Source organism: Lepus europaeus, chromosome 5, assembly GCF_033115175.1.
Source record: "Lepus europaeus isolate LE1 chromosome 5, mLepTim1.pri, whole genome shotgun sequence".
Taxonomy (NCBI): domain Eukaryota; kingdom Metazoa; phylum Chordata; class Mammalia; order Lagomorpha; family Leporidae; genus Lepus; species Lepus europaeus.
In genome coordinates, this window is record NC_084831.1 from 93,974,905 (window position 1) to 93,989,427 (window position 14,523).

The 14,523-nt window shown below is 37.3% G+C and overlaps 1 protein-coding gene across 1 annotated transcript in view; it reads left to right on the plus strand.

Moving 5' to 3' along the window:
• The window catches only part of AGL (amylo-alpha-1, 6-glucosidase, 4-alpha-glucanotransferase), an 86,231-nt gene that overhangs the window by 48,802 nt on the left and 22,906 nt on the right, over nucleotides 1-14,523 (plus strand). Inside the window, exons 25-28 of the mRNA XM_062191810.1 lie at nucleotides 1,479-1,581; nucleotides 4,159-4,384; nucleotides 5,913-6,024; nucleotides 13,464-13,599. Of these exons, the coding sequence (XP_062047794.1) occupies nucleotides 1,479-1,581; nucleotides 4,159-4,384; nucleotides 5,913-6,024; nucleotides 13,464-13,599 (577 nt within the window). The remainder of the gene's footprint in view (nucleotides 1-1,478; nucleotides 1,582-4,158; nucleotides 4,385-5,912; nucleotides 6,025-13,463; nucleotides 13,600-14,523) is intronic.

The window sequence follows — 14,523 nt, forward strand, 5'->3', positions numbered from 1 at the left end:
CCCTCTCTATAACTCTTCCTTTCAAATTAATAAATAAATCTTTAAAAAAAAAAAAAGCAAAACATTGCTTGTGATATCTACACCTATACTGGAATGCCTGATTCAAATCCAAATTCTGCTTCTGATTTCCTGCTTCCTGCTAATGTGCACTGCGGGAGGGAGCAGGGGATAGGTCCGAATGCTTGGGTTCCTGACGCTCATCTGGAAGACCAGATTCTAGGCTCCTGGTTTTGGTCTGGCCCGGCCATAACTATTGCAGGTATTTTGGAAGTGAACAGTGGTTGAGGGCTCTCTCTCTTTCTCTGTCCCCACTTTCTGCCTTTCAAATAAATAAGTGCTTACAATTAAGCTAATCATTTCATATTTAGATTTATTATCCTTATTCAGAGTAGGATTTTTTTTAAAAGATCTATTTATTTATTTGAAAATCAGAGTTACATAGAGAGAGGAGAGGCAGAGAGAGAGAGGTCTTCTATCCAATGGTTCACTCCCCAATTGGCCGCAATGGCCAGAGTTGTGCCAATCCGAAGCCAGGAGCCAGGAGCTTTTTCCAGGTCTCAGGGGTTCAGGGGCCCAAAGACTTGGGCCATCTTCTGCTGCTTTCCCAAGCCACAGCAGAGAGCTGGATTGGAAGTGGAGCAACTGGCTCTCAAACTGGTGCCCATATGGGATGCCGGTACTTCAGGCCAGGGCTTTAAACCACTGCGACACAGCGCTGACCCCAAGAGTAGAATTTTTAAAAATGCATAATTGCTGTTATATTAAATGTTTATGTGTTAATTTGATCTCTGCTTTTAATATTTAAGTTAAATTTATTGGAAGAACGTTTATCTGTGTTTAAATATACACATTGAATTGATTCAGATAAGTATCCCTCAATAGCTAGAACTGGTTCTTAATCTGTTTTTTTTTTAAACATTGTGGCTGTGTCTTTTTTTAAGATTTATTATTTTATTTTAAGATTTATTTATTTATTTGAAAGAGTTACAGAGAGGCAGAGAGAGAGAGAGGCCTTCCATCCACTTTTTTCACTCCCCAAATGGCTGGCTGGAGTTGCACAGATTCGGAGTCAGGAGGCAAGAGCTTCTTCAAGGTCTCCCAAGTGGGTGCCATCTTGTATTGCTTTCCTGGGCCATAGCAGAGAGCTGGATATGAAGTGGACCAGCCGGGACTCAAACCGGCGCCCATATGGGATGTTGATACTGCAAACGGCAGCTTTTCCCACTATGTGAGTGTTGACCCCTCTTAATCTCTTTTGGGTCACACATTCCTTTAAGAATCTGTTAAGGCTGTGGAAGCTCATTTTACAAAAGTCAACTAAGTATACACATATATTTTGCAAATAATTTTAGAGGATTTTCTGACTTCTGTGCTTATCCTTATAACCTAGGTTTTGAGTGACCTCTGTAGTAATGGAGTTCCTGGGTTTGTTTGTATTATTATGACTAACATATTACTCTGTTATATTTTTCTGTTAGGCTTACCTCATTTTTCTTCTGGTATTTTTCGCTGCTGGGGAAGAGACACTTTTATTGCACTTAGAGGTTTACTGCTGATTACTGGACGCTACTTAGAAGCCAGGTATGAGATTCTCTTACATAGATCTAATGTACATCTGTATCTGAATGTGTTTTCCATACTCTTCAATCTTTCCTTAATAGCCATCTATTCTCAACATTTGGGAGGTGAGTTTTCCATAGAGGTTTTTTTTAAATGTATATATTCATTTAATAGGATCATAGAAGTTATAGTCCTTCATATTACAGATCAGGTTATTTTCAGCATTTGCAAATTTATTTCAATAAAAAGTTATATTCATTTATGCCTTCTATAATGAATGCATTACTGGCTCTTTGAATCTTGTAGAAAATACCAAGAGTTCCTCTATTTATTGTCAAGCCTTGTAACCTCCAGTTTTGTGTTCTGTAGACTTCAAGTGATAGTTTCGTACATCAGAATAAGATGAATGGATCTGTAGGAGGTTGAAAAGCAAGCTCTGTGGGAATACCACTCAGAGTGTGTTCCACAAATCAGCATTGTACCGTCATTTGAAAGCTTGTTGGGATTGCAGGTTCTTAGTCCCTATACCAAACCTCCTGAATCCAAATCTGGGCATGGGGAACGTGAGGTTGACAGGCAGGAAGCTGTGTAATTATCTGCAGTCTGAGTCTAAAGTTTGAAAGCACTGCTCTAGAACATTGTATGTTAAGCCAAATAGCATTTGTTTTGATGTCATCAGGAAAATAACCTGAAATTTGCTTCTTCACATGCAAAAAGCTTTCATTTTGGTCATTTTAAAATTCAGATTTCTAGGTAATTCTGAAATGAATTGCACTCTTTTCTGATATCCTAATATATAAAATAAATTTTGTTATTGACCTAGGTTACTATTATGGTGCTATAGAAATTTGGGAGATTATTTGCTTGTTTCCTAAATTTCCCTAAATGATTGATGCAGAAGTAGGAAATAGAACACCAAGATTCAGCATAGTATGGTAGCTAAGAACTTGGGCTTTGGGATAGACTGCCAGCTTCTAATCCTGGATCCAAAACATCAAATGACAAGTATTTCCTCTCTTTGTGCTCTCTGTAAAATAATTAAAGTATTTGCTTTATGGACTTTTATGAGGCTTTAATGAGCTAGTACATAACACAGTCCACATGTCTAGGAGAGTATCAGCCACATGCTAACCATTCCATAAATGTTAATCATTTAATCATAATTATTGTTGGCTGAACACCTAATTAATTGTTCATTGTATGCACTTCCACAAGTTTCTGCTTCTCAACTTTAAAATGACTGCACAGATGATGGGTCTGAAACTATGGCTTGTCAGCAGTTTTGTAGACCTCTGAGCAAATAGCTTTTACCTTTTAGAGAGTCGTTAAAAAAAATGTGTGAGAGAGACCAAATATGGCACAGAAAGCCTTAAATATTTACTCTTTACAGAAAACATTTGACCACCCCGATCTACATGATTCCCAGAAGATAATGTATTTTTATGGTAGTGCTAGCAGCTATAAATTATAAATTCTTAAATTTCAATGATTTTTCACAAACAAAATTTATTTCTTGTTTATCGTCTTAGTTTTATGTTCAGTAGGCAGCTTTCCACATAGTGATTCAGGGACACAGTTTCCTTCCATCTTGATGATTTGCCATCTTCCAAAACCTGACCCCTATTGTCAGCCAACAAGGAGGAAGAGAGAGCCTTGGGAAAACACTGATTACACATGTGGTGGGAAGACACACATCAGTTCCATTCAGTTTCTTGCCTGGAATGCAGTCTTCTGGCCACAGCCAACTGTGGGTTAGGAAATGTAGGAAACCCACTTGGTAGAAGCAAGGCTATCTCTCTCACAGGTGGCTCTGCTTCCTCCTTTTGCATAGATATTCATGGATCAGAGGTCTTTTTGCTCAACTTTCAGTGTAGGACATTGTTCTTGATGCTTAAAAGATTACTAGCATGCTTATCTTTTATAAATTGGAAGTTTCACTGTCCATACTAACACTTTTGCTGTAATTTAGAAAATAAAAACGTTCCTATTGCACTTTAAGAGATAGGTATTAAACTGAGATATAGAATTAACAAAATTCTAAGTGATTTTAGCCAAAAAATGCTAAAGCCTAAACATTTTAAATGAATTTTCCACTAAGACCTCAGCTTTCTTATTTCAGTCTCTTTTTAGAATGCCATACCATCATAGAAACGAATTTGTTGCTTGACATTACAATAGTAGAATAGCAGTTTAAAAGATAGCATGTTTTCTACCAATTTTCAAATGTGATTATGTTTTCCAAGGTCAGCTTCTACATGTTTCTTTTCTTTTTGTTTTTACTTGAGATAATAAAGTTCATGTTTGATAGTTATTTAGATTTCAAAATACCATAGATTTCAAGTAGAATCTAAAGCTGTGAGCAACTTAAAAATCACCCATCTGATCCTTAATGCCATGTATAAAAAAGCTAAACCAGAGAGGTTAAGTCAGATTGTTAGAGAAAATCCAAGACTAAAATTAAGGCTTCAGACCTTTAACTTATTCCATATAAAAATAAAAAGAAATGAGAAAATATAGTCACCCAAATTGACTGTTTTTTGTCTTTGATTTTGTAAGTGTTTGTTTTCATTTCCAATGATCCACTTAATTCTGTTTTAGGAATATTATTTTAGCATTTGCTGGTACCCTGAGGCATGGTCTCATTCCTAATCTCCTGGGTGAAGGAACTTATGCCAGATACAATTGCCGTGATGCTGTGTGGTGGTGGCTACAGTGTATTCAGGATTACTGTAAAATGGTTCCAAATGGTCTAGACATCCTCAAGTGCCCAGTCTCCAGAATGTATCCTACAGATGATTCTGCCCCTTTGCCTGCTGGCACACTGGTAAATATCATTTCTTAAAATACTTTTTCCTGAAAAATGACTCTTAGTTTCAAATATAAAATAAGTACAAGTAAGAATCTGAATCTTGAGTATTTTTCAAAAATCAGTATTTATTTAGCACATACTAGCACTGTAAGGCACTGCAGAGCTTGCAACGTGATAGAACATCAGTGTGGTCATTGCCAAAAGGTATAAAGGAAGTGCTGTGTAGTCTTACAAATGGGAGAGAGATGGAGTAAGTGGGCTTCAGGGAGAACTTCAGAAAGTAGCTAAAATTTCACTGAAACTGAGCCATAAAGTGTGTAGGATTTCAGGAGAGAAAGTGGAAGTTATAGAGAGACATTAAAGATGAAAAGAGTAGTGAAGCACATGGTAGGTTGAAGCCTGGTGTAGGACATACCTCTCTGTCCAGTGTGGGCCACCTGCAGGGTTGTGAGAAATTGGGGAAGGGATTGGAGGCCTTGACTACCAATCTGGGAAAAGTTCAAAATTTATCTTAGTAGCAGTTAAAAATGGATAAATAATTTTTAATGATTTTTTTCCTAATCAGTATACAATGATCCTGTACTTTATAACATCTGATCTGTTTTCCTGTGAAATTTATCTGACAGTGGGTGAGGCTGTAGACTACCCCACTGCTAGCATGTGTTTGTGTCTCCATGATGTTTCAGCCATGAAATACTCAAGAAAACATTGTCCCAGATTTTTATACCTGTCTTCTGTTGTTAGCTAACTGATTTCAGTTACATGAATCAGGCAGGTGTGATCTGACATACAACTACTTTTTCACAATTTGTTGAAGAAAAGAATTTCCACAGCATTATAGAAAAGCTCCATAATTATAATTACTAGCAAAATTTTTACATGATAGACTTTGTATACTCATCAGAGGCTTTTAAATGAAGTAATAATTAAACATATAAGGACTTTAAATGTTTTTCCTAACATTTTCTGTCTTATTTTTAAAAGTATAATTATATGCCTCCCCGTATGTCAAATTGAGTACCACATTTGTTATTTATGTGGGTAAATGAAATGATTTATGGGTCCTTTCATTCTCCAGGGGTATTTTTCAGAGTCATCATAGATCCCCAGATTTGGAGGTTCTGCTTTTTTAGTTTATCCCCATTTCCTATGTACATGTGCAGAAGAGTAAGAACAGCAATGCCAAGTTGCTGGATGACCAGCTATGTTCATTTAGTAGCTGAACAGTTCACTCTGATAGAAACTATTCAAGTTCCCAGGTTTGTTTTCATGCACAGTATTAGAAAAATTCCAGATTATTTCGTATCACAGGACTGAGCAGACAGAACTACTAACATTAAATGTTCATATGACGAACTGTGTTATTTGGTGTAGAAGTTATTTTGGTAAAAACAATTCTTCCCCAGCCCACCATGATTCCCATTTCTCCCTACAAAGGAAAGTATATATTCACATATTGCTCTAGTGGTGGGACTTGGGGGGGGGGGGGAGATAAGAAAAATGTAATCTCTGACAGAGGTAAAATCCATTATGTCTCAAACAGGATCAGCCCTTGTTTGATGTAATACAGGAGGCTATGCAAAGACACATGCAGGGCATCCAGTTTCGGGAAAGGAATGCTGGTCCACAAATAGACCGAAACATGAAGGATGAAGGTACAGAACTTTAACTACAGCATAAAGATAAACCGATGAGGTGAAATTAAACCTTGTAATTGTTCAAATACTTGGCAAATATTTATTTGAATGCAAATTCTCAGGATACAACAATGGAAAAGATTAATTTAGTTCCCAATATCACCAAGTTTTTAGCTTTACAGGAAATATAAACTTTTATATCTTTTGTCAACTAATTTAAAAGGTGATTTTGGTGGTTACATTTATAGTCATCATCATAATTGCCATTGAGTGCTATTTGCTAGACATTTTGTTAACTCCTTTATCCATGTTATTCTCATGTAACACTCCAAAGAATATGGAGAACGAATTATGTTTATGACATGAGAAGACTGAAGCAGAATCAGAGTCACATAGCTAAGTTGCAGAGGTAACATTTCATCTGTTTCATCTAGCCTCCTACATAACACTTTTTGTGAAAAGGTATATTTGTCTATGGAGTTAAAATAGATGTACTTTTCAAACTACTTTTGTGGTTTTTGCGTGTTTTAAATATTTTTATTTATTTATTTTGAAAGTCAAAGGGGTCGGCACTGTGGCGCAGCAGGTTAATGCCCTGGCCTGAAGCACCAGCATCCCATATGTGCACCAGTTCGAGACCTGGCTGCTCCACTTCTGGTCCAGCTCTCTGCTATGGCCTGGGAAAGCAGTAGAAGATGGCCTAAGTCCTTGGGCCCCTACAGTCACGTGGGAGACTGGGAAGAAGCTCCTGGCTCCTGGCTTCAGATCAGCACAGCTCCGGCCGTTGTGGCCAATTGGGGAGTGAACCATTGATTGGAGGACCTCTCTCTCTGCCTCTCCTCTCTCTGTGTAACTCTGACTTTCAAATAAATAAATAAATCTTTAAAAAAAAAGAAAGAAAGAGTTACAGAGACAGGATGAGACACAGAGAAAGATATTCTGACAACTGGTTCACTCCCAGATGGCTGTATCAGCCAGAGCTGGAACAGGCCAAATCCAGGAGCCAGGAGTTTCATCCAGGTCTCCCACATGGGTGGCAGAGGCCCAAGCACTGGGGCAATCATCTACTGCTTCTCCCAGGCATTAGAAGGGAGCTGGGTTGGCCCATATGGGGTGCCAGTGTCACAAGTGGCAGCTTAACCTGCTATGCCACAACGCAATCCACCTAAAACTACTTTTGATTTCATCATATTCCTTATCTCGCTGCATACTAACATCATCAGCCAATACATGGCTCATAATTTATATGATTTTATTTCTCATTCCACTTTGAGAATTATTCCAATAAGTTTGTTGTACATTTGTTTTTAATCTTGTAAAGCATGTATTGTTTTATGTATATTTTTAACTTTGTAATTTATGAAGAATTAGACTCTTCTATAGAAGATTGCAAAAATAATAAGCAAAATACCATAAACCTTACCAAGCTTCCCTCAATAGGGACATCTTACATAACTCTTAATTGTGTATATGTGTGGTTTGATGCTTTGTGTAGCTTCATGCAACCAGCACCACAATCAAGATCAGAACTAGTTTATTACCACAAAAATCTTTGTGTACCCCATTATAGTCATACCTACAACCCCACCCCCACTGTTTCTCTCTGACATCTGCTAATATGTTCTCCAACTCTATAATTTTGTCATTTGGGGAATGTTATATAAACTGACTCGTAGAGTATATTAGCTTTTGAGATTTTTTTTTTCCACGAAGATTAATGCCCTTGAAATCTTTCCAAATTGTTACATTATTCCTGGATGTTATTTTCTTTTATGGATGTACCAGAATTTATTTAATTATTAACCCACTGAAAAACATTTGGGTTGTTTCCATTTATTGGTTATAGAAATAAAACTACCATAAACATTTCATAGATAAGCTTTTGTGTGAAGCAGGTTTTTCACTTTTCTGGGATAAAAGATCAAGAATATGTTTGAGTCATACAGTAAATACATGTTTTATTTTATTTTTTAAAAAGATTTTATTTGAAAGGCAGAGTTAGAGAGAGACAGAGACAGATAAAGATCTTCCATCTGCTAGTTCATTTCCCCAAATCACCACAATGGCCAGGGCTGGGCCGATCTGAAGCCAAGAGCTAGGAGCTTCATACAGGTCTCACATGTGGAAGAAAGAGCCCAGGGACTTGAGCCAGGCGCATTAGCAGGGAGCTGGGTCAAAAGTGAAATGGCCATGTCTTGAACCGGCACCCATATTTGATACCATTGTTGCAGACAGTGGCAGCTCCCATGTTTTGTTTTATAAGAAACTGCCAAACTATTTTTAAGGATCATTATTCCATTTTGCATTTCCACCAGCAAATGTCTGGTTTCTCCGCATCTCACCAGCTTTTAGTGTTACCACTTTTTTTTTTTTTTAAAGAAAAGCCATTCTGATTGTTATAGACCACTGCACATTATGACTTTGAGTTTCCCTAATGTTGAACATCTTTTCATGTGCTTATTTTCCATCATCTTCCATCGTTGCTGGAATTTCTGTTTGTCTCTTTTGTCCATTTTCTAACTTGATTGCTAGTTTTTTGATTATTGAAAGAGTTTTACATATGCATCTATGCAGTGGTAAAATATGCATAAAGTCTGTTTTTAAGTTTGAACCCTGGAGTAATGTGTCAATTTCACTCCTTTTATAATTTTTATATCTTGTTTATTGTCATAATATAGATGTACAAATATGCCACCTTAACCATTTTTAAGTATATATTTCAGTCATGTTAGGTCATTCAGGTAAGGGGTTGTTGCACAGCAGATCTCTAGAACTTTTTCATCTTGCAAAATGAACCTCTTTACCCATTAAAGATTAGATCCTTCTCTACTGCCCCAACCTTTGGAAATCACCTTTCTACTTTCTGTTTCTGTGATTTTTACTATGTTGGGTAATTGATATGAGTGAAATCATACAGTATTTATCCTTTTGGGACTGCTTCATTTTATTTAGCATAATGTCAGGGTCCACTCATGTTTGTTGTATGTGATAGGATTTCATTCTGTTTTTAAATGTTTCTGAGACAGAGACAGAGAGAAATCCTCCATCTACTGGTCCACTCCATAAGTACCCACAACTAGGGCCAAGCTAGGCTGAAGCCAAGAACGCAGAGCTCAACCCAGGTCTCAAACCAATGGGTGTCAGGAATCCAAATACGTGAGCCATTAGTTGCTACCTCCCAGGCTACACGTTAGTGGGACACTGGAATTGGCAGTAGACCCAGGATTCGATATGGGTGTTGTGTATCCTAAGGAACAACTTAACCAAGGCACCAAATGCCCACCACTAGGATTTTCTTCTTTGTAAGGTTGCGTTACATTCAGTTGTATGTTTCTGCCACATTTATGTATCCTCTGTCAGTGGACATGATTACCTCTACCTCTGTGTATCATACTGCAGTGAATGTGGATATACAGATATCTCTTCAAGATCTCATGTTCAGTTATTTTGGATATATACCTAAAAGTGGAATTGATAGGTCATTTGGTAATTCTAATTTTTTGAGGAATCTCTATAATATTTTCCATAATGATGGCACCTTTTACATTCATACTAACAGTGCACAGGGTTCCAATTCTCCAAATCATCACTGAAACTTACAACTTTTGTTCTTTTGGTAGTGGTCATCCGGATGGTTATGAAGTGATATCTCATTTTGGTTTTAATTTGCATTTTTGTGATGATTACTGAACTTAAACCTTTTCATGTACTTATTGGCCAAATGTGTATCTTGTTTAAAGAAGTGATTGCTCAAGTTCTTTGCCCATTATTGAATTGCATTGTTGAGACTATCTGTTGTAGAGTTGTAGGGCTCTTGGTATATTTTGGCTGTTAAACTCGTATCAAATATAGTTTGCAGACCAGCGCTGCGGCTCACTTGGCTATCCTCCGCCTGCAGCACCAGCACCCTGGGTTCTAGTCCCGGTTAGGGCGCCAGATTCTGTCCCGGTTGCTCCTCTTCCAGTCCAGCTCTCTGTTGTGGCCTGGGAAGGCAGTGGAGGATGGCCCAAGTGCTTGGGCCCTGCACCCGCATGGGAGGCCAGGAGGAAGCACCTGGCTCCTGGCTTTGGATCGGCACAGCGCGCCGACTGTAGCAGCCATTTGGGCAGTGAACCAACGGAAAAGGAAGACCTTTATCTCCGTCTCTCTCTCTCTCTCTCTCTCTCTCTCACTAAGTCTGCCTGTCCAAAAAAAAAAAAAAAAAAATACATGTATATATAGTTTGCAAATACCTTCTCCCATACTGTAGGTTATCTTTTCAGTCTTGGCAGTGACCTTTGATGAAGTCAAATTTATCTATTTTATTCACGTGTTTTTGGTGTCATGTGCAGTAATTCCTCGCCAAAACCAATGTCGTGAAGCATTAACACTACATTTTTGTCTAAGAATTTTGTAGTTTTAACTCTTATTCTTAGGTCTTTGGGCAGTTTTGAGTTAACATTCGTATATCATAGATGATTCAACTTCATTGTTTTTTCAATGGGGTATTCAGTTTTCCAAGCAATCTTGGCTGCAGAGACTGTCCTTTCACCATCAAATGGTCTTAGCATCCTTGTCAGAAAATATTTGACCATACAATAACAGGGGTTTATTTCTGGGGTCTTTATTCTGTTCCATTGGCCTGTATGACTGTCACTATGCCAAAATTATACTATTTTGATACTATAGCTTTGCAATAAGTTTTAAAAACAGGAAGTCTGAGTCTTCCAAGTTTGTTCTTTTTTAAGATTATATTAGCTATTAGGGTTCCTAGAGATTCCAAATTAATTTTAGGATGTGTTTTTCTTTTTTAATTTTTTATTAATATAAAGATTTAATTATAAGGATTTTTATTAATATAAAGATTTCATGCATTCTGCAGGCACAGTTCCAAGAAGACAACCACACTTCCCTCACTCCCTGTTCCCCCACAATCCCCCTCCCTCCCTCTCTACATCAGTTTTTGCAAAGATGTAATTTTAATATACTCTCTATTCACAGGCTTAATTTGCCACTAATCATAACATTTAACAAATAAAAAATAGGAAGACCACAGTTCCACAGGAGTATATACAAAGGCTAAAATGACAGTCATATCCCAGAATGTCCATTTCATTTTTAACATTTTTTGAGTTCTATATTAAGTGCCACATATCAGAGAAAACATATTTGTCTTTTGATACTGGCTTATTTCACTAAGCATAATGTTTTCTAGTTGCATCCATTTTGTTGCAAAAGACAGGATTTCATTCTTTTTATGACTGAGTAATATTCCGTAGTGTGTGTATTTATACATGCATGGACATACACATACACACACACATCACATTTTCTTTATCCCAGTCATCAGTTGATGGACATCTGGGTTGATTCTATATCTTAGCTGTTGTAAATTGAGCTGCAATAAACATGGGGATACAAATAACTCTTTCATATGCAGATTTAATTTCATTTGGGTAAATTCCCAGGAGTGGGATGGCTGGAGCAAATGGTTGGTCTATTTTCAGATCTTTGAGGAATCTCTACATGGTCTTCCATAATGGTTGTACTAGTTTACATTCCCATCAACAGTAATTAGAATACCTTTTTTCCCACATCCTTGCCAGCTTTTATTGTTTTTTTATTATTTTTGGATGATATTCATTCTAACTGGGGTGAAATGAAGCCTCATTGTGGTTTTGATTTACCTTTCTGTGATGGCTAGTGATCCTGAGTACTTTTTCATGTGGTCTGTTGGCTATTTGTATTTAACCCTTTGAAAAATGCCTTTAATTTATTAAATTTATTTTTAGTTATTTGAAAAGTATACACAGAGAGAGGGAGAGAGGGAGAGAGGGAGAGGGAGGGGGAGAAAGAGAGAGAGAAAGACAGAGATCGAGAGTGAGATCTCACATCCACTAGTTCACTCTCAAAATGCCTGTAGGGCCAGATAAAAATCAAGAGCTGGGAACTCAGGGCCAACACTGTGGCACAGTGGGTTAAGCCACCATTTGCCTTGCTGGCATCCCATATGGACACTGTTTGAGTCCTGGATGTCCTGCTTCTGATCCAGTTCCCTGCTAGTGGCCAGGGAAAGCAGTGGAAGACGCCTCTGGTCCTTGGGCCCCTGTACATGTGGGAGACCTAGAGGAAGCTCCTGGCTCCCAGCTCCAGCTTGGCCCAGCCTCGGATGGTGCGGCCATCTGGGGAGTGCACCAACGGATAGAAGATTCATTCTCTCTCTCTCTCTCTCATCCACTCTCCTCTCTCCTCTCTCTTTGTAACTCTGACTTTCAGACTTTCAAATAAATAAATCTTTTATTTAAAAAAAAAAAGAGCTGGGAGTTTAATTTGTTTAAGATTTATTTTATTTATTTGAAAGACAGACTGGCAAAGAGACAGGAGAGAGAGAGATAAACAGATCTTCCATCCTCTGATTCACTCCCCAAATGGCCACAATTGTTGGGACTGGCCTCAACCAAAGCCAGGAGTCTGGAACTCTATATAGATCTCCCACGTGGGTTGCAAGGGCACAAGCACTTGGGCCTTCTGCTGCTTTGCCAAGTGTATCATCAGGGAGCTGGATTGGAAGTGGAGTACTAGGACTTGAACCAGCACTCCAGTGTAGGATTTCAGCATTGCAGATGGCAGCTTAGCCCACACCACAACACTGGCTCAAGGTTTTAGCATTTGGTCATATTTTCTTCAGATCTTTGTTTTGAAAAGAAATGAACCAAGTAAGATGCATATAAACTTCATGTTGATCTTTTCCAGCTGTCATATAATCAAAGTTTACTGTTTCCATGCATGTTTTTAAATTTCATGTGTTTATGTGTTTGAGTATGTGCAAATTATATATGATATAATATAGTAGTATTCACTGCTCTATAATGTAATAGATATATACTGTATGTAACTATTTTATGTTTTTAAATTCTACACAAATATTATATTAGATACAGCCACATAGGCATGTATTATTAGACATATTATATACATAAAATATTAGTATTATTTATGTTTTAAACTTTTACTGAAATATTTCTTTTTGTACATAGCTTTTTGCATCATCTTTACTCACCCATTTTATTTTGAGGATTCATCCATCTTGATACATGTAAATCCAATTTATTAATTTTAAATGCTAATAGAGTTTTCTAGTGTATAAGTACAATACAGTGTTTCTCCTTTCTTCTGCTGATTGGTTGTTCATTTTTATAGTCATGCAAGCACAGTTGTAATGAATATTCTTATACACATCTCCATGTGCTTATGGGTTGGGTTTCTCTAGGGTGTGCATATATGGAAATGAAGTCACCAAGTGGCAGAATACACTCACTTACAACTTGCAGGGTATTGCCAAATTGATCTCAGAATGATTGTATTGGTTTATTATATTCCTTTAAAACTGTATAAATGTTACAAATAAAATTCTTATTTTTACATGCTATATGTAATATATCATAATTCATTATAAATGTTTTATTTTGCTTTTTTAGGTTTCACTGTAATTGCTGGGGTTAATGAAGAAACAGGATTTGTTTATGGAGGAAATCGCTTCAATTGTGGTACGTGGATGGATAAAATGGGAGAAAGTGACAGAGCGAGAAACAGAGGAATCCCAGCCACTCCCAGGTAGTGTTTATTTTATACTGCTTACACTGTCATATTTTACTGTTTCCTTTTTTAGAAGCACATATTTGTGGAATCTTTTACTATATCAACCATGAACTCTTCATATTAAGTCAATCAAAATCAGCCTTTCTCCTTCTCTCAACCACTTTCTGTTCCACTCATCCCTTCCTCTGCCCCATTACACATACACACAATCCTCTTGGTATAAGTCATCAAATAAATCTGTCCTCTTTTGGAAGTTCTCATAGATTGTCTACAAGCACCTGCGAAAAACATTTTATCATTCATTGTTTCTATTATTAAGACATTCTTTCAGTGTAAACATTTCATTAAGCCCATCTTTTGCAAACATGGAAAACCATTAGTTATTCTGTCTTTTATGAAAAACTTTCACTTCCTGAGCCTTTTTCCTCCTTTTTTTAAATCTTTCATCCCAGAATTTGTCATTTAAATTTTTTCTTTCCATGATTTCAAAAGCTATCAGAAAATAGCTTCTAATACTATATTAAGCTGAGAAGCTATTTTCTTATTCTAAATTTTATTTTCACTAAGAATTATCCAAAAAAACCATTTAGTAGTTGTTGTGTTTATTTGATTTGTAATTTCTTTAATAACTGTTTTGCTATATTATTAGATCTTATACTTCCTTTTTATTGTTCCTCAGAAAGGAGCTCTGGGGCATGGGGTAATGGGTGAAGCCACTGCCTGTAAGTTCATATCCCTTTTAGGTGCTGGTTCATGTCCCAACTGCTCCACTTCTGATCTGGCTCCTTGCTAATGGCATGGGAAAAGCAGCAGAAGATGGCCCAAGTGCTTGGGCCCCTGCCACCCTCTTGGGAGACCCAGATGCAGCTCCTAGCTCCAGGCTTCAGCCTGGCTCAGTCCTGGTCATAACGTCCACTTGGAGAATGAACCAGCAGATGG